The sequence below is a fragment of the Mustelus asterias genome, chromosome 18 (assembly GCF_964213995.1).
Source record: "Mustelus asterias chromosome 18, sMusAst1.hap1.1, whole genome shotgun sequence".
NCBI lineage: Eukaryota > Metazoa > Chordata > Chondrichthyes > Carcharhiniformes > Triakidae > Mustelus > Mustelus asterias.
Genome location: NC_135818.1, coordinates 24405527 through 24426710, shown reverse-complemented (window position 1 = coordinate 24426710; position 21184 = coordinate 24405527). Strand labels below are relative to the sequence as shown.

General features: G+C 42.5%; 1 protein-coding gene across 3 annotated transcripts in view; it reads left to right on the top strand.

The window, feature by feature from the left end:
• The window catches only part of eif2ak4 (eukaryotic translation initiation factor 2 alpha kinase 4), a 111869-nt gene that overhangs the window by 63069 nt on the left and 27616 nt on the right, over positions 1-21184 (top strand). For all 3 annotated transcript variants that reach the window (XM_078233557.1, XM_078233555.1, XM_078233556.1), the window contains 10 exons: positions 17-67; positions 3491-3727; positions 5627-5702; positions 8303-8424; positions 8770-8819; positions 12065-12233; positions 12450-12566; positions 16803-16868; positions 17167-17337; positions 18934-19068. In XM_078233557.1, the coding sequence (XP_078089683.1) occupies positions 17-67; positions 3491-3727; positions 5627-5702; positions 8303-8424; positions 8770-8819; positions 12065-12233; positions 12450-12566; positions 16803-16868; positions 17167-17337; positions 18934-19068 (1194 nt within the window). The remainder of the gene's footprint in view (positions 1-16; positions 68-3490; positions 3728-5626; positions 5703-8302; positions 8425-8769; positions 8820-12064; positions 12234-12449; positions 12567-16802; positions 16869-17166; positions 17338-18933; positions 19069-21184) is intronic.

Genomic DNA, 21184 nt, shown 5'->3' with positions numbered 1-21184 from the left:
CTTTTTCCTTTCCCAGCCCACAATTGAGTTCCCTGGAGATTTTGATGACGAAAGATATTCAAAACAGGTACAGTCTTTGGCTTTCGCCTCGCTGGCAATTGTATGAATTGTTGTGACCTGGATAAAGTATCTGGGCCATAGGTTGTAAGGTGGGCTGTTTTTCTCCCCCAGGATTGCAACGCAAGAACTTCTGAAGCAGATATGAGCCACTTAACAGCAAAATAACAACTCACTTTGTTGTGCTCGCAAAGAGCTAAGCTAAGGTGACCTCAAATTGTGGTACCCTAGAAAGGAAGGTTCCAACACGAACATGCCACTCCATTGTTGTTCAAAATTTACATTATTGATTTGGACTTTGGAACAAGCAACTCAGTATCAAAATTTTCAAATCATGCCAAACTGAGGCATAAAGTTAACATTGAGCTAACCCTCCATGGACCCAATCTCTCCCTTTCTGTGTAATCTGATCCAGCCCTTTAACTCTAAGATATCTGCGCTCATTTGATTCTGGCCTCTTGGACAACTCTAATTTGAATTGCTCCAACATTGGTGGCCGTGCCTTCGGTTGCCTAGGCCTTAAGCCCTGGAATTTCTCACCACATTCTCTCTGCTTGCTCCACCTTGCTTTTCTCCTTTAAGAAAAAACCTACCTCCTTAACCAATATGAGGTGCTTTGGGACATTTTATTAAGTTGTTGAAGAATGCAGATTGGAGAACTTCCAGAGTGGTCAGTTAAGTGCCAAATTAACTTTAATATAGATAAATGTGAATTGATACACCCACACTGTAGAAAATTTACAAAAAAACTGAATGTGGTTGAAAAGCAAAGTCTATAAAAAATATGAATGGGTTGGACAAGGTAGATGTGAAAAGAATGGGCAGAATTTTCTGATTTCTTTTTCCGATTTCTTTTTTCAAAGTCTTGTCTTGGATGGGAAATGTGGAGGGCTGCCTGCTGGCTGCCTTGCCAGGGTTTCCGCCCTAATTTCAAACACTTTGTGAAAAAAAATGGAAGGGGTGGGTCCTACACGTCATGCTGGCTCAATCAGAGCCTGGCCCACCAGCAACTTCGGCTTTTGAAAGGTTGGGATGGATTCTCTTTTTAAAGTTCGCCCCGGATTTAAAAAAAATCAAAATCAAAGTATGAACTCCCCACAGAACAATAACTCCCCCTCCCCCATGGAACTTCCAATCCCCCATGAAGTCCTTCTTTCCCCCTGGGGGCTGCACTCACCTGTGCAGCTCCAGTAGGTTCTGTTTACTAGCTGCACATTATGGGGGACCTGAAGTGATTCAGGCCATGCCAACATGAATGGACAATGTAATGTGGGGAGGGGAGAGGGAATGTCGGCTGATATTCATATTTAAATTAATGCAAATGTGGATCCCAACCTTTAAAGTTGTCATTGGTGAGGGAACAGGGATAACTGACAAGGTAAATCCCGCTGGCGTAAAAGCCGTTTTGGGACACTCCCTTGATTCTCCGCCCCCCCTCTGCCATTCCCAACCCCCTGTAGGCCGAGGCAGAAATCCCCACAACGTTTCCATTTGGAAAATCTAAAACTAGGACCTATAAAGACAAAGTAGTTACTAATAAAGTAAGGAAATAAGGATAATTTTCTTTATTCAGTGCTTAGAACATGTATCTTGTTGTTTTAGCACAGTTTTTATGTGTCTGGTTCAGTTCCTGGTCAGTGGTAATGTCCTGGATGTTGCTAGTGGGGGATTCAGCGATGGAAATGCCATTGAATGTCAAGCGAAGATGGTTAGATTCTCTCATTGGAGATGGCATGAATGTTACTTACCACTTATCAGCCTAAGTCTGAATGTCGTCCAGGTCTTGTTGCATTTGGACACAGACTGATTCAGTATTTGAAGAGTTGCAAATGGTACTAAACAGTCTGCAATCATGAGTGAACAACCCCACTTATGACCTTATCTTGGAAGGAAGGTCATTGACATGAAGCAACTGAAGATGGTTGGGCTGAGAACGCTGCCCTGAGGAGATTTTCAAAAGTATTTTGTTAGCTTTGAAATGCTTTGGGACATCTTGAAAATGCAAGTTCTTGTCATAAGTAATAACATTGTGGCTGCTTGAGTTATTGACTTGCAATGCAAAGAGGGGAAATTATGCTTCAGTTTTATAGAGGCTTGGTTAGACCTCATCTGGTGGTCTCCATTCAGTGGTGGGAACCCTACCCTACCCTACCCTACCCTACCACTGGAAGAATATGCTATGCACCTTTGAGAGGATGCGTAGAATATTCATCAGAATGCTTTCTTAAAAAGTTAATTTATGAGGATAGGTTAAGAAATAGAAGCAGGAGTAGGCCAAGTGGCCCCTTCAGTCTGCTATGCCATTCAGTATCATCGTTGAATTTCTATCGTCAACTCCACTTCTTGCCCTCTTCTCATTTTCCTTGAATCTCTTTGCACTGAAAGATCTGTTCATTTCATAATTATAGCTTGAGTATCCACAGCCCTCTGTTGTAGAAAATTCCGAAGATACACAAACCGTTGTGTGAAAACACTTCTCCTTAACTCAGTTTTAAATGGCCAACACCTTGATCTGAGACTAGCCCCTGCAGTCCAGGGAAACAACAGCCTCTCAGCATTTAGTCTGTTCAGCCCTTTAAGAAGTTTGTATGTTTCAACGCAATCACCTGCTCTTCTAAATGATACAGAAAAAAGGCCCATTCATCACAAAGCTGCATAAAAATGGGTTGTATTCATTGATTGTTAAATATTGAAGGGCAATCTAATTGAAGTTTGTAATTGATTTGTTAGGATAGATAACAAGAAACAATATTCCCTTCTGGGGAATCAACAAGTTGGCATAATGTTAAAATTGGAACCTATCTGTTCTGCGCAGATTCAGGGAATGCTTTTTTTCCCCCAAAGGGTGGTGGCAACCTTGAACTCCTTTTCCCAAAAGCCTGTGAATGTTGGGTCAGTTGAAGCCTTTAAGATTGAGATGGTAGATGTTTTATTCAGTCAGGGTATTGAGGTTATGGATCAAAAGTGGGTAAATGGAGTTGAGGCCCAAATCCACCATGATCAAATTGAATGGCGAAATAGATTTGAAAGGATAAATGCCCATTCCAGTTCCTATGCAGCAGGAGGTGGCACAGTGGTTAGCACCGCTGTCTCATAGCGCCAGGGTTCAATTCCAGCCTTGGGTGACTGTCTGTCTGTGTGGAGTTTACATGTTCTCCCCTTGTCTGTGTGGGTTTCCTCCGCAGTCCAAAATGTGCAGTTAGGTGGATTGGTTATGCTAAATTGCCCCTTAGTATCCAAAGATGTGTAAGTTAGATAGATTAGATGGGAAATGTGTGGGGTTACGGCCTGGGGATGTTCTGTCAGAGTCGATACAGACTCAATGGGCCAAATGGCCTCTTCTGCACTGTATGGATTCTACGACTGTATGGTTCTATCCATTCTCATACAGACGCACACAGTTAATGTCCTGTTATTGCTGTTTTCTTCAAAGAGGTTGATAGTTGGCTGGCTGTTAAATCATGACCCAGCGAAACGCCCCACTGCGGTAGAGTTGCTGAAAAGTGAGCATCTTCCCCCACCCCAGATGGAGGAGTCAGAACTACATGAAATGCTGCACCATGCACTGGCAAATACCAGTAGCAAAGTTTACCGGACATTGCTCAACCAGATTTTCTCCCAGCACATCACCCCTGCGATGGATTTCACCTATGATGTTGATGTTCACAAGGTAGGAAATTGATAATATCACAAAACAGCCTCCAGTGGGGACACTGCAGCATCGTCACTGGATTTGCTGAATCTATTGGGAACAAAATTAAACTTTACTCAAAAGCAAAATACTGTGGATACTGTATTAAAAACTGAAAATGCATTACAGGTCTGCTAGCATCGGTTTAGAGGGAAATGAAGTTGATGTTTCAGATTCATTCGATCTGAAACATCAACTTTTACTTTACAAGGGATAATGTCCTATCCCATCTTTCGAGATGGTGGCACGGGATCTTTTACATCCACCTTTTAGAGCTCATCTCACCTTAATTCAGTTTAATCATGACTGCAAACTGAAGTAGAACAGCATTTAGTGTGCCAATGTGGCAAGAGTTTATAGGCAAGTTTTGAAGTCAGTAGATGCTGTGAAGATCAAAATAAAATAGATAATTATCTTTTGCACCCTAAGAAACATCTTGTGATGCATTTACAATCAGTCTTTTTTCATATGTGTAGTGTATGCTTTTCATCTGTAATATTGAGAAGTAAAGTACAATAACAAAGCAAGTATAAGTTGTGCAATTTACTATTAGAAGTGTGCCTGAGATCTGCCGACAGCAGAAAAAAAATCCCTGCATTCTTAGCGAACTGCTATCCTTTTGAATTTTATGTATGTAATTCAAAGTGTTGACTCCATTGTGCTGTTTCCTGTTCAGTGAAGCTAGTGATTTTCACTAGAAATTTTATTTCTCTGAAATTCATGCCAGCCACAGTTCAAAATGGTGGGGGTGGGACAGGGAGGTAGACATGTAGAATTCCCAAAATCTGCCTTCTGGTTCTCACACTGACACATCTCCCTCAGCTCATCTGCCAAGACTGTCATCAATGCAGGTAAGCTAGCAAATGACTTATTATTTACTGTCTATGAGGACACAGAATCATCGAGTCAAAGAGATATACAGCAGGGAAACGGGCCCTTCGGCCCAACTCGTCCGTGCCGACCAGGTTTTCTAAACTGAACTAGTCCTATTTGCCTGCATTTGGCCCCTATCCCTCTAAACCTTTCCTATCCATGTACCTGTCCAAATGTCTTTTAAATGTTGTAATTATACCCGACTCTACCACCTCCTCTGGCAGCTCATTCCATATACGCACCACCCTCTGTGTGAAAAAGTTGCCCTTCAGGTCCCTTTTAAATCATTCCCTTCACTTTAATCCTATGCCCTCTAGTTCTGACTCCCCTACCCTGGGGAAAAGACCGTGGCTATTCACCTTATCTATGCCCCTCGATACAATAAATCAATACAAACTCATTAGTTTCTTAACTAGCTGTAACCTTCCTGCCCTTTTCAAAATCTTGTGTGACATGGGGTTTAAAGGCAAACCTTAACCTCTACTACCATTCCACTCTCCTTTATTTGCAGCATCCATCCTCATTCCTTGGCCCTATACTATTATGTAAAATATAATGCTAGTGGACCCAGCTCCAGGATCTCAGTCATCTATTTCAAATAAAATTCCATCCCTCTCCCTCTTCTTTCTGCTGTCAAAGTATAATCCTGTTAATTTGAAGAAATGTTTTTCTGCTGCAGATTTTTAAAAAGAATAAAACTGGACTCAACCCCTGTGTCTACTCTATACGGAGTAAAAATTCACAAAACGTCATATCCTGACTTCAAACGACAAGCAATATTGTGGGGTGTTCACCAATATCTGTATTACTGACATTTTGGCCAGCTGCTGGCAGTACGTTAGAAACTCTGACTGGATGCCTGAAGCCACACTTTGGCTGGTTGATCTGTTTTTCTGCTGGAGTGTTAGCTATGGCCATTCTGAAGAGGAAACACCAAGTGCAGTCAGATTATAATTTGTGCACCTTTTTGAAAAAAAAGTTAGTTATATGTTTTTCTTTTTTCAGGGCAGTTTTTCAGCACACTACGCCATGCTGCGGCACTATGTGTATGACACTGTGTGCCGTGTATTCAAAAGGCATGGTGAGTATAATACATTGCAGTTAGCTAACTCATCTGTTGGCTCTGCCTACTGTTCTATGTGGCTTGTTTTCTGTTGCCTTCTACAGCCCATCTGAGTTGCTATAATGTTCAGAGCTCTGTTCGAGTACTGCCTACATTTCTACTCGCTATAGAATGAAATGCTTATAGAGAATGCGAAGAAGATCTACAAGGATGATACTAGAGGGGAAATACAAATCTGGAACAAGTTGACAGACTGGGTCTCTTTTCACTTGAACCGAGATGGATGAGAAATGACCTTTATAGAGGCTTTTAAACAGTATTTACGAAACTATTTTCCAACATGAATCAGTTTTAACACCAGAAGCAAAACAGCAACAATGCAACATGTTAACATTCAGTTTATAATTATTAAATTATGTGTTTTATAAATTAATATATGATACTATGTCATATTAATATGAAAATCTGTTTTGAAGCACTTTGTGAAAATGTTATTTTATGAAATTCATGTGGGTTTCATCAAAGCTCTCCACATTCCCTGGTGATATAAGACTCAGTAAAGCCCCTCTCCCACACTTTGTAATTAGTTACCGTACACGCACACCCCTCTTCCCAACCCCATCCCTTTCACTCACTCACTCAACTCAGCAGCTCCTCCCCCCCCCCCCCCCCACCCAACGGAAGCATACTAAAGAAATAAGAACAAAGGTGCATTATGAAACAAATCTAGCCCAAGAAATCAAAATGGATAGCAAAAGATTCTATAAGCGTATATATAAAGGAAGAGAGTAGCTAAGGTCAACATTGGTCCCTTAGAGGACAAGACTGGGGAGTTAATGGGGAACACAAATGGCAGAGACACTAAATCAATATGATGCCTGTTTTCAAGGTAGAGGACACTACAACGATCCCCATGGTAACAGGTAATGCAGAAATTGTTGCAAAGGAGGAACTTAAAATAATCACCATCACTAGAGAAAAAGTAGCGAGCAAGCTATTGGGATTAAAGGCAATCAAGTCCTAAGGACTGATGGCCTACATCCTAGGGTCTGAAAGTAAGTGGCAGTAGAGATAGTGGAGGCATTGGTTATAATATTCCAAAATTCCCTGGATTCTGGAAAGTTCCAGTGGATTGGAAAATAGCTAATGTAATGCCACTGTTCAAAAAGGGAGAAAGGCAGAAAGTAGGAAATTATAGACCATTTAATTTAATGTATGTTCGGGAACTGTTGGAATCCATTATTAAGGAAGTAATAACGGGCCATTTGGAAAGTCAAAACGCATTCCATCAGAGTTGGCATCATTTTACAAAGGGTAAATCGTGTTTGACTAATTTATTGGAGTTCTTTAAGATATAGCAAGCAAAGTGGATAATGGGGACCTGTAGATTTGGTATATCTGGACTTCAGATACACCACATAAAAGGTTAATACACAAGATAAGATGCCACAGGATTGGGGGTAACATATTAGCTGGGACAGAGGATTGGCTAACCACAGAAAGCAGAGACTGGAGATAAATTAATCTTTTTCTAATTGGCAAGCTGTAACCAGTGGTGTGCCACAGGGTTCAGTCCTCAGGCCCCAACTATTTAATCTATATTAATGACTTGGGATACAGGGATAGAATGTACTATAGCCAAATTTGTAGACAACACAAAAATAGATGGGAAAGTAGTTCCAATGAGGAAATAAGAAATTTACAAATGGATATGGATAGTTTAAGTTAAAATTTGGCAGATGGAATTTAATGTGGATAAGTGTGAGGTTATCCATTTTGGTTGGAGGAATAAAAAGACAACGTATTATCTAAAATGCTTTGGTGCAGAGGGTCATGAAGCTGTGGAATTCTTTACCCCATGCAGTGAACACTAAACAAATTTGAGGAGACGACTATGTATTTGATTAGTAGAGGTGTGAAGGGTTATGGGGAGTGGGCAGGAAGGTGGGAGATGAGGCTGAGATGAGATCAGCCATGATCATATTGAATGGTGGAGCTGGCTTGAGGGGCTGAATTGCCTACTCCTGCTCCTAGTTCTTATATTCTCATGTTTGTATTTGATCGTTGCGTTCAAAATCGTGAATTGTTTGATAGTGATTGAAGAGAAACTGTTTCCAGTGGCAGAAGGGTCAATAACCAGAAAGCACAGATTTAAGTCGGATGGCAAAAGAACCAGAGGCGACATGAGAACTTTTAAAAATACACAGCGAGTTGTTGTGACTTGGAATGCACTGGCTGAATGTGTGGTGGAGGCAGACGCAATGCTGAGCTCAAAAAGAGAATTGTATAATATGTGAAGGGAAAGAGTTAACAGAGTTATGGGGAAAGAGCTGGGTAGTGAGATTAATTGAAGAGCTCTTCCAAAGACATGATCAGCCGAAAATAGCCTCATTTCAAGTTGTTTGATTTATGATTTGATATATTGAATCAGCCAACCCCTGGGATCAATATTCAAATATACATTATTGGTCGACTCTTTGGATATTTGTTTCATCACCCAAACCTTGACACTAACACTCTAATGTACTGAAATGTCCATCCCCAGGTTTCAAATATTTCTGTAGCTGATTGGAGGTACAAAGCTTTGCTTTAAAGCTGAAGTTGTTAATCTATTACAGGTGCCACTTGGTTGCACACTCCATTATTTATGCCAAAGAACAAGAAACTGTATGAGGGCAGTGAAGGAGCCTGTTTCATGGACCATAGTGGCATGCTGGTCATGTTGCCTCATGACCTCCGGGTAAGTTGTATCACATGCTTTGAGAGTATTGTTCACCCTGTATGCATGTCTTATGATTGGATTTGGCTGAGGCCCCTGAACAGCATGAATACACCATGTTCGTCATGTACTCCTGAACTAAATGATTCAGTCTGTTCTGAATTGGGTAGATGAAATTGTATTAATGAATGCTTCCCAGAGCCGGTCTTTAAATTATTTTGTTATATGTAATTGGGCGTTTTTTCCCAAAAGACTCACTTTCAAAAATGCTTTTTAAAAAATTAATAAAGTTAATTATTTTTAAATTCTGAAATTTAGTCAAGAGTTGGTGTTGTTTAAGCATCTGTTTTTCTTCCTTTTCTTTAGGTACCATTTGCAAGATTTGTGGCAAGAAACAACATCACCAGTTTAAAAAGGTGAGCAGATACAGTCACTAGCTGCTCTATAATGGTACAGTTGGTGAAGGTGTCTACCTGAGGTGTGGAGGCCATGTTAGTTTCACAGTTTGTGCTGACTTGACTAACCTTGATCTTAGTGGCATATTTGGTCCCTGTCCCATTGAATTAAGGAGAGGCAAAATCGACCAATGTTTACACTGCTGATCACTAACCAGTGATCCATGTTTGAAAGTGCTTGAGTGAGCAGGTCAGGTGTTGATAGAATCAGGCTGAGTTTTGATGAGTTAAATACTTAAATTATCTACTAGAATGCACTATCTGGGCTCATATAGTGAGTCAGTGTTTGGTGATACAGGGAGTTTCATGGGGGAGGTGCGGTGCCAGAGGACATGAGTGAGGGCAGAGGGGAGCGTGCCTTCAGGGAAATGGGGAGAAAACAATTCAAATGTCTTGTTGGATCGGATCGATGTAAACACCAGGCTGTGTTCCAGTGCAGAGATGCCACCTGCTGTTGCAGTGGTCAAGTGTTTACTTCTGGTTTCCTCTTGCTAACTAGTGGGTTGGATTACAGTCTGATGCAGGGCAGATGTCATTCATATCTGAGTGAGAAGTGATCCCACAATTGCACATACTAAATCCATAATGTAATGTACCAATGGGATATGTCACAAGGTGCCATTTGCTTGTGCCTGATATTTGTCTCACCGAGTTTTAGTTTTGGTGCCACAGTGAGGGGAGAGTGGACAGTAGGTCAGTTGAAGATGCTAGTTCCCTGTTCTGTAGAGGATTGACCAAAGTCTTGAACAAGCTCACCTGGCCACAGCACGAGTCAGGTGTTCTGTAGATGAACAAAAATGAGAACCTGTAATGTGATGAGTTTAGTGTCATAGCAGGATAACTTTGATTTGATTTATTATTGTCACATGTATTATCATACAGTGAAAAGTATTGTTTCTTGTGTGCTATACAAACAAAGCATACCGTTCATAGAGAAGGAAACAAGAGAGTGCAGAATGTAGTGTTACAGTCATAGCTAGGGTGTACAGAAAGATCAACTTAATGCAAGTTAGGTCCATTCAAAAGTCTGATGGCAGCAGGGAAGAAGCTGTTCTTGAGTCAGTTGGTATGTGACCTCAGACTTTTGTATCTTATTCCCGACGGAAGAAGGTGGAAGAGAGAATGTCCGGGGTACGTAGGGTCCTTGATTATGCTGGCTGCTTTGCTGAGGCAGCGGGAAGTGTAGACAGTATCAATGGATGGGAGGCTTCTTTGGATCCCAGTTTGAACTTATCCCTGGATTTATGGGATGAAAGTCTCCTCTTGTTTTAAGGATATGTTGTCAAATGAATTTGGACTGTCCACATGATTTGATTCAGCATGGTTCTTAATAGACATTAAAAAAACACCGTATAGTTCAGTTTGGCAGAAATTGATATTAAATTGGAAATTTTGGAGGCCATGACATGGAAGCTGTATCTCTTAATGCAGTATGACACTCATGTGAAATTAAAGTAAAGCAAATTTATGGGACAGCATAAAATATGAGCTGAATCTGACCAAGGAAGTTTAATGGGGCAGTGCTGAGGGAACTTTATTTCTAACTATCCTGTCCCTGAGCTGGGTGTAATTGATGGACAGAGTGCACTGAAAATATTGCTCTGTATCTAATATGTACTGGAACTGACAATGTACTTGATAGAGTTTCATTTTGTAATGAACCCATTCTGTATCATCTGGGGGGGATATGATGGGGAAATTTAGAAGGAGCGTTACTCATGTTTGATGTTAGCACAGAAAGTGGTGATACTTTATTTTGTTTAAAAACCTCTTCTAGTTGTCTTAAACCACTTTCCCTTGTTTCTTCCGCTCTCACCAGTAAAAGCGGTTGTGAGGAACTCGTGGATTTCTTTGTCAGCAAGATTGCGATCAGCTGTTTCTGCCACTTGCCTCCTTTCCCCTTCACCCACCAAGTCAAACCTCCTCTCCCATATGCTCTCTCCAAACTTGACTTGTGCATGAGACCCATGACTGCCCAACTTTCTTTCCTGGCCTCAATGGTAGATAATATTATTAACAGTCTTCTCTCCTCAGGTTCTGTTCCGCTTTCCTTCCAATATGCTGTCATCACTTCTTTCCATAAAAATCCAACAAACTACCACTACATCCCCAACCTCCCTTTCCTCTCCAAAGCCCTTGAACATGTTGTCACCTCCCAAATTTGTTCCCATTTTCTTGGAACATATGTTTGAATCTTTCAGTCAGGTTTTTACACCCCTCAGTACTGAAACAGCTCTCAAAGAAACAAATGACATCCCATGTTATGGCAAAGGCAAACCTTCCCTCCTTGTCCTTCTTGACCTGTCGGCAGCCTTTGACGCAGTTGATCGCACCGTCCTCCTTCCGTTCTTCTCTTGTCATCCAGCTGGGTGGGAGTGGACCCACTCACCTTTCATTCTTATTCAGCTAATTATAGCCATAAATTTGCCATCAATTGCTTCTCTTCCCATTCCTGCACCATTAACTCTGGTGTCCCACAAGGATCTCATTTACACACTGCCCTTGATGACATCATGCAAAAACATTTCAGTTTCATTGCTGACGACACCCAGCTGTACCTCAACACCGCCTAGTTCCAGCTCTGTAACATCACCCAACTCCTGTAATATCACCCGACGCTGTTCCTGCCTCAGTCCTTCTGTTGCTGAAATCCTGGCTTTGTTACACCCAGACTTGACCTTTCTAGTGCATTTCTGGCCAGCCTCCACTTTCTACCCTTTAAACGTGAAGTAATCGAAATTTCTGCTGCCCATGTTATAACTTGTACAAAATCCTGTGCAGCTATCGCCACCAGAATCCTGACCTATACGAGCCTGATCTTTAAAATTCTCAAAATTATTTTCAAATCTCTCAATGTCTTTGTCCCTCCCTGTAACTTACTCCAACCCTACAAGCATCCAAGATGTCTGCATTTGTCTAATTTCAGCCTCTTCAGCATCCCCGATATTAATCGCTCCAACATTGTAGACCACGGCTTCATTTACCTGTTCCCTGAACTCTGTAATTCTCTCCCTAAACCTCTCCATCCCTCTATCTGCTTTCCTCCTTTAAGACATTCCTTAAGCTTCTGGTCACCTGCTCTAATATCGCCATATATGACTCTGTGTCACAATTTACTTTATAATGTCTTGAGACATTTTGTTGTATTAAAGATATGCTACATAAATACAAGTTGTCGTCGTTAACCCTATTTGATCTGTTCCTAGGTATTGCATTGAAAGGGTATTCAGACCCCGAAAGCTGGACCGCTCTCACCCGCGAGAACTCTTAGAATGTGCATTTGATATTGTCACACCAATCACAAGCAACTTATTGGCAGAAGCAGAGGTGATCTGCACCATTGTCGAAATTATCCAGGAATTTCCTGTATTGCAGGTGGGGAGTTCATCCGTATATTGTTAACCAGTTCATCCAATACAGTACTTTCTTCTTAATCTTTTGGGAGCAAAGACTTTGCAATTTAGATTCACAGTTTATAGTCATATTTGCAAAACTGGGATATTATCCATGATATATTTGGGTACATGTGGTCAGATTCTCCTTTTAGTTACACTGTTCCTTGAGAGATTGTTACCTTTATTTGTTTTGCAGGAGCGCAACTACAGCATCCATATGAACCACACTAGCCTGTTGAAAGCGGTGCTGCTACACTGTGGGATCCCCGAAGACAAAGTCCAGCAGGTGTGCAACATCCTGTGCGATTTTATGGTGAGTTCTGCTGAACTACTTAAATTGCTCCTGTAGTTAGAACATAGAACATAGGACAGTACAGCACAGAACAGGCCCTTCGGCCCACCATGAAATAGTTGAAGCAGCAAAACATGGAAGAAAGCAAAACTGACCCTGATACTATGCAAAGATCACCAGCTTTAATTAGCTTTTTATCCCTATGTGAATGTTGTACTTATCAAGTAGCGTGAAGTCTAGCTTGCGGGACTATTGCTAGACAGAGTACTTCCTTAACTTGGAAGATTTGGTGAGTGGAGAAATTTGAAGGGTTCATCTCTTTAAAATCTTGTCAACCTTTGCATTTATTATCTAATTCAGCTTGAACATTAGCTTGTGGTTTATTTTAGTCTTACTCAGTTGCAGACAAGCTGCCTGTTGGTGGCAACCAAACAGTTAGTTACTTAGATGACTAGTGAGACATGGTTCTCTGGATAGCATTGTCTGACTCGGGTCTTTGGGATACCAGTTAGTGTAAACACAGGAGATCTAGCTCAATGGAGTACTGCTGGAGAAAGTGAGTACTTACTTAACTCGGGGAATTTGGTGCAGTGAGGGAAGAGCTGCTTTTCTGATCTTTGCGGTCTGAGAGATAGAGCAAGAGACCTGAGAGTTGAAGTCCAGAGGTAGGCGCTTTATTGGTAAAGATGTTTTTCTCTCTGAACTAGGGCAGTAGTTTAAACTAGAACTGGGCAAGAATAAAAACTGGGGTTGATCTTATCAAAAAAATCCTAAGTCCAGGAGGGTGGGAAGATGGGAAAGTTTCAGATCAGTTTTTTGGGCGAGTTCAAAACTGCTTCCTCATGTGCTCAGTGCATGAAAAATCAGCAGAAACGGTTCCTCACCTGTAGAGGGAGGGGGGGGGGTTGGGGTTTACATTGCCTAACTGCTGGCTGAGAGCACCAGAGGGCACTGTTGCACATGTGCGGGTCTCTAGCAGCAGAGACCTGTCAATCATCCTCTACTACAGCCAATCTCCATGGCCTCCGCAAAGCACCCAGTCTCACAGACATAGCCATCACCACTGCCCCCAGCCCCCTACTGTGGGGGCTCATGGCCTATCGCGACCCCCCCCAATCACCTGCCCGGCCCTCTCTCTGCAATTGGCCGCCCTCCCCTCTCTCCCCACCCCCCCATTGACCAGCCCCAGTCATCCCCCTCCCTCCTCCCACTGCTCACAATGCAGAGTGGCAGTAGGTTCCTCCCCCTCCCCCCTAATACCGGTCACACCAGCAGAGTGCGCAGTGGTCACCCCCTCCCCCCACCACCACCTGGTGGGCAATGCCAAGGTGCCTGGTGGGCAGTGCCAGGCTAACACTGCCAACTTGTCACTTCCCCAGGGGACACCTCCTTCCTTTTGTCCCTGACCTCCCCAGGTGGCCTCAGTGCCCTCCAGTTCTACTGGCGAGGTCATCATGACTGGTCCACATTGCTGGGGACTAGCTGTGATTCTCACAGGAGAGAATCTCTCCTGGCGAGGCCACAGAGCAAGTGAGCCCAGACAATAGCGTCCCAGGCTCATTAAATCAATACAAAATACGTTTTAACTAAATTTCAATAATTTATTCAGTCTTGCGCCGGAAATGGGCAAGAGGCTGGCCTCGCCAGATATCTACCATGGAGGCTCATGACCTATCACGACCCTTCCGGTGCTGGAAGATCGCGAGAGGTGAGAAATCGGGTGCGAACCTGATTTCTCGGCTCTCGTGCCATCTTACCCGCTTGTCCTGTCCATCGACCAGCAATGGTAAAAGTTCCCCCCCACTGTATTAAATTTATAAGGTAAATTATAGTTATATTACTTGATATAACTAGAAGTATTTCTTGAATAAGGAATTTAATTACTTAACTAAAATAAGGCTAATCTAAGATACGACCAAGCGGGTTATGTGTCTGAATGTGGGAGTTTGTGGATGACGAGACTGTTCCAAACAAACACCTTTGCAGTAGATGTCTCCATCTCGGATCTCTCCAGCTCAGAGTCAATTAGCTGGACTACAAGTTGGAGAGACTCACATTTGTAGACAGTTTTATCCCGACGATAGTCACACCCCAGGGAAAAACATATGTTCCGAATGGCAGAAGGTGGGAAGTGGTGTTCCACAAGGACCGGTGTTTTGACCACTGCTATTCACAATTATCTTTAACAATTTAGACTTTGGAATCAATCTCATAATTTCTAAATTCATGAACTGCACCAAATGGGGATGATAGTCAATTCTGAGGAGGACTGCACTGAATTACAGGAGCACATTAATAACTTTGAAGAAAGGGCAATGAAATTCGACAAAAGTAAAAGTGAGGTAGTAAATTTTGGTAGTAAGAATAGGGAGGTAATTTTATTACTTGGAAGGTACAAATCTCCCAAGCACCAGGTTTTATTTTCAGAGGATAGGATTGAAAAATAAGGAATTTATGCTCAACCTGTATCAAACCTTGATATTGCGTACCATTCTGGTCACCATATTATAAAAGAGATGTAGAGGGAGATAGAGAAATGGCAGAGTATACAGAGATGTTTAAAATTATGCATTTGATAGAGTGGGGATGGAGGGAACGTTTCCTCTGGAGAATAACGAAGGGCCATCAATATAAGATAGTCAGCAGGACATCCAACAGGTAATTCAGAAAGAAACTTGTTACCATAGCGAGTGGCTGAAGCAAATTGTATGGATGCATTTAAAGGGAAACTAGGCAAGTGTATGAAGGAGAAGGAAATACAGCGTTACAATGATAAAATTAGATGAAAAAAGATTGGAGGAGGCTCGAGTGGGGCATAAACCCCAGCATGGACTGTTTCTGTGCCATATACCCAATGTAATTCTATGAAAGTAGTGATAGAGAACTAAATCTGTTCTGTGGTCAGGTATGGCACATGCAATATTGAGTAAAGCACAGGGGCTACGGAGAGAGGGTGGTGGGGTGGGCCTGGGTAAGATAATCTTTCGGAGAGCTGGTGCAGACTTGATGGGCCGAATGGTCTCCTTCTGCACTATGGGGATTCTATGAGTTTACTTGTTTCAGTCCCACCCTTATTTCTACCTCATTGTGACATGTTTTGATTTACAGCATCCATTCTGTGACTCCACTGAGTGATTTGTAACCTTGTGCTGATTAAAGGACTCTTTTGAGTTTGGAGTCCATATCCACCAGTATCTGACTGAGACTATCCAAATCCCTTTTACATAGGAATTTTTTTACAGCCAATGGAAGAGACTCCTATCTGGGCTATAAAGAGATTCTGGAATAGAAACGGGCATCCAGTTCCCTCTTTTTTTCAAAAATTAATTTTTAAAAATTCATTTTACGGGATGTGGGCGTCGCTGGCAGGGCAGCATTTCTTGTCCATCCCTAGTTGTCCTTGAGAAGGTTGTGGTGAGCTGCCTTCTTAAACCATTGCAGTCCCTGAGGTATAGGTACATCCACAGAGCTGTTAGGAAAGGAGTTCCAGAATTTTGACTCAGTAATAGTGAAGGAACGGCGATATATTTCCAAGTCAGCATGGTGAGTGTCTTAGAGGGGAACCTCCAGGTGGTGGTGTTCCCAGGTATCTGCTCCTCTTGTCCTTCTAGATGGTAGTGGTCATGGGTTTGGAAGGTGCTGCCTAAGGAACCTTGGTGAGTTCCTGCAGTGCATCTTCTAGATGGTACACACTGCTGCCATTGTGCATCGGTAGTGGAGGGATTGAATGTTTGTGAAAGGGGCAGCAATCAAGCGGGCTGCTTAGTCCTGAATATTGTAATTAAAAATACACAATCAGACTCTGGTTAGCAGCTATGGTGGTCAAGAATTCTGGCACCACATTTACTGAATTTAGCCAAAAGTAGTACAATTTGGACCCACCCCAGGACTGTACATTAATCTTCTCTTGGTTCATTCATAAAAATTCTGAATTGCCACTGTCCACACACCTGACTTTTCTGCTCTGTTGCTGTCATTGCATTTCCTTGAGCGCATTAGAGTGGTGCTGTGAGGAACTTGTCTCACAACAAGTAGCCTGAAATTGTCCAGGAGATTTATCTGTTGATCAAGACCCCTGAAGATCAAAGGTAAGTGCACATGACATGACTTTCATCCCACACCCATTGTATTTCAGTGGAGCTTACTCAAAATCTGTGCTTCTAAACAATTCACTATGAAATGCGTGTATTTGGTGCATTGCCAGGTTTACCGATTTCTTTCCATCTCCTTTAATATGTAACCTCTCTTTCATGACAGATGGGGAAGCTGACCAGGCAAGAAGTAGAAGCCAAATTCTGCAACCTGTCATTATCACAGAACAGTGTAAGTTGAGTGGCTGTTTTTTGCTGACACAATGACATTTGCTCCAGTCTATAGAACTGCCTCGATTGTATAAAGTAGATATAGCCCATTAGGTCCAATTGATCTATGTGAGTGTTTATGCTCCATACGAGCTTCACCTCACCCTAACGACATTATCTCTCTATTTGTTTTCCCCAGTAATTATTTATTTTTTCCTTTGAATGCATCTGTACTCTGTGCTGTGGTGATGTCCTGATGACATGGAGCTTAGCAGGGAAGGCCACTTCTGTTGATAAAGTGCCATTTCTCTCTCATTTAGCTCTTGAACCTATACAAGTATATTGAGAATAAGTTGGATCTGGAAGAACTGAGAGTTATGCTGATACCTCTGATGAATGGGAAGTTGGCTGTTTGTCAGCTGGTAAAACAGGCCTTAAAGGAGCTTGAGGAAGTGACGAAACTCCTAAAGAAACTCGATGTCAAATTACAGGTTGGTTGTAACTATAATGAGTGATCTTAAACAGGTACTTCACGTAATAGCTCAAAATGTTAAGGCATTGAGTGTAGCTGCGTCATACAGGCTGGGCCACAGCCATTTCAGTTGGTGCTTAGTTAGCTGACGTAAGCTGGGCACGGTAAGTGTGCTACAATTGTTGACTTTCCACTTCCAGAGTCCAAGGTGCCATCAGCTTGCATTCCTGTTCTTGATCACTGTGCTGTGAGACTCAGGACTGTGGGCCCACTTCCTCCACAGTTGAATTATAGAATAGAATCTCTACAATGCAGAAGGAGGCCATTTGGTCCATCAAGTCTGTACCAACTCTCTGACAGAGCATTTTAGCCAGGCCCAACCCCCTTCTTCCGTGGGTATCCTCCGGGTGCTCCGGTTTCCTCCCACAGTCCAAAGATGTGCGGGTTAGGTTGATTGGCCAGGTTAAAAAAAAAAATTGCCCCTTAGAGTCCTGGGATACGTAGGTTAGAGGGATTAGCGGGTAAATATGTGGGGATAGGGCCTGGGTGGGATTGTGGTCGGTGCAGACTCGATGGGCCGAATGGCCTCCTTCTGCACTGTAGGGTTTCTATGCTTCTATGATTCCCCCTGCCCAATCCCAGTAACTCCACATATTTACCCCTTTAAACCCCCTTACCAACACATCTTGGGACAATAGCATGCCAGTCCACCTAACCTGCACATCTTTGGACTGTGGGAGGAAACCAGAGCACCTGAAGGAAACCCACGCAGATACGGACAGAATGTGCAAACTCCATACAGATAGTCACCCAAGGCTGGAATTGAACCTGAGTCCCTGGTGCTGTGAGGCAGCAGTACTAGCTACTGTGCCATTAGGCCGCTGATTCATACAAGACATGGTGCTGAACAGCACCTGCAGCCTGTAGAACGTCATCTTTGCATTGACATTAACTTTAGGAGAGGAAAATTGTTGAGAGTAGCATACAGCCAAAAGAGGTGCCAGATTTGCAAGTTGTTTGGCAGCGGGTGGGACAGGTTTATATATTTGGAAATCTCAACAAACAGGCTTTAGCTAATAATAAAGTCAGAAATACTCAACAGATCTGGTAGCATCTGTGGAGGGAGAAGTAGAGTTAATGTTTCAGGTAAACTACAGTGTTTGAACTGACACCACTTTGAAATGTAACAGTTTTTAAGCAAGAGGGGAAGGAAGAAAAGGGAAAGTCTGTGATAGGATTAAAAATAGCAGAGAATAAATGGAAGCATGGATATAAAAGCACAATATAAAAAAAGATGGTAATAGAACAATTAACAATTCAAAAGATGTGTCTAGAAAGGTGTAAACGTGAAAGGCAGAATTATCAACAGCAGCTACTGTTCAAAACGAAACAAACAAAAAGAAAATCTGGGAGCAGAGACTATGATAAGTTTCTGAACTCAACATCAAGTCCAGAAGGCTATAAAGGTCAGATTCAAAAAATAAGATGCTGCTTCTTGAGCTTAATTTGAAACAGTGCAGGCGGCCGAGGATGGATAGAAAGGTTAGAGTGAAAGGAAAGTTAGAGTATTGATCTGAACATGTGCAGTGCTGAAACTCTATTCCTTGCTCTACAGGTGATAGTTAATCTGGGCCTTGTCTACAAGGTTCAGCAGCACAGTGGAGTCATTTTCCAATTTATAGCACTTGTGAAACGGCGACACCACATCTTCCCAGACATCTTAGCAGCTGGAGGGAGATACGACAGTCTGGTGAGTTCTTTTGGTCCTGACTTTGATTACCTGTTGCTATGTAAGTCTCTCTTACAGGCAGCGCTCCGAAAGCTAGTGGCTTGTGCTACCAAATAAACCTGTTGGACTTTAACCTGGTGTTGTGAGACTTCTTACTGTATTTACCCCAGTCCAACGCCGGCATCTCCACATCAAGTCTGTCTTCATCCAGTTTCAGGAATATTTTGCTGCATAAGCACACTTTTGTCAAACTGGCATAAGTATGTGGTAAAAGCAATTGTATCCTTTTTGAGTACTAGCAAATAGTGGCTTCTGTCAGTCATGGGCACCCTCTTTAATAAAATTGTATTGCTTTTGGAGATATTGCTGCTGTACTTGGTTTGGCCGGGGAACGCAATCGGAATAAATTAGTTGCTACAAAAAGCATCTTGCACATGGCTCAGTGTTTTATAAGAGACTAGTGTGCAAAATTTTAAAACACATGGAATTGGGGGTTATATATTGGAATGGATTGAGAATTGGTTTGCAGACAGGAAGCAGAGAGTAGGAATAAATGGGTCTTTTCCAGAGTGTCAGACAGTGACTACAGGGACCACAGGGATCAGTGCTTGGGCCCTGGCGATTCACAGTATATAGCAATGATTTGGATGAGGGAATTAAACTCAATATTTTTAAAGTTGCTGACTACATGAAACTTAGTGGGAATATGAGTGGTGAGGAGGATGGAAAGAGGCTCCAAGGTGATTTAGACAAGTTGAATGAGCAAATACAGCTGCAGTATAATGTGGATAAATGTGAAGTTATCCACTTTGGTTGAAAAACAGAATGGCAGAGTATTATTTAAATGGTGATAGATTAGAAAATGTTGATTTACAAAAGGACCTTGGTGTCCTTGTATATCAGTCACTGAAAGCAAGCTTGCAGGTACAAGCAAGCAGTTAGGAAGGCTTGTGACTTCATTGCGAGAGAATTTGAATACAGGAGCAAGGATGTCCTATTGCAGCTGCACAGGCCTTGGTGAAACCACACCTGGTGTATTATGTGCAGTTTTGGTATCCTTATCTAAGAAAGGATATATTTACCATAGCGGGAATGCAGCGAAGGTTCACCATACTGATTCTTGGGCTATCAGGATTGTCGGATGAGGAGAGAGAGAGATTGGGTTGCCTAGGCCTGTATTCACTGGCGTTTAGAAGAATGAGGGAGGATCTCATTGAAGTATATAATATTCTGACAGGGCTAGCCAGACTGGATGATGCTTCCTCTGGCTGGGGGCTCTAGAAAAAGGGGTCAAAGTCTCAGGATATGGGATAGACTGTTGGGCCATTTAGGACTAAGATCTTAGAATCTTAGAAACCCTACAGCACAGAAAGAGGCCATTCGGCCCATCGAGTCTGCACCGACCACAATCCCACCCAGGCCCTACCCCCATATCCCTACATATTTACCCACTAATCCCTCTAACCTACGCATCCCGAGACACTAAGGGCAATTTTAGCATGGCCAATCAACCTAACCCGCACATCTTTGGACTGTGGGAGGAAACCGGAGCACCCGGAGGAAACCCACGCAGACACGAGGAGAATGTGCAAACTCCACACAGACAGTGACCCAAGCCGGGACTCAAACCCAGGTCCCTGGAGCTGTGAAGCAGCAGTGCTAACCACTGTGCTACCGTGACTGGCCAGATGAGGCTATTGTCAAGGCTGTGGAGAGAGAGCAGGATTATGGTGTTGAGATGGAGGATCAGCCATGATCATATTGAATGGTGGAGCAGGCTTGGGGGGCCAAATGGGCTACTTTTGCTCCTATTTTCTATGTTTTCCACACTGGTCCACATTGTTAAGTATTTTTCAGTTCTCTTTGTGTACACACACAGACATGTACTGCTCTGCTATTCTAATGTACCATCCCTTGATTGGCTACATTTCCTCAAAGCAGTGTAGTTGTTCATGTGTCAAGCTGAATGCTGTTTGTTTATTTGAGCATGGAGGATATTGTGGCTGACTTTCCCTCTGCTCATCTGCCGTTCACACAATGCACTTCCCAGCAGTGCTAACTTGGTTAATATTTCCTTTCTTTAGACTTGAGGCACTGAGGTTAATTTGGAGCTCCTGATGCAGTCCTACATAAGCTA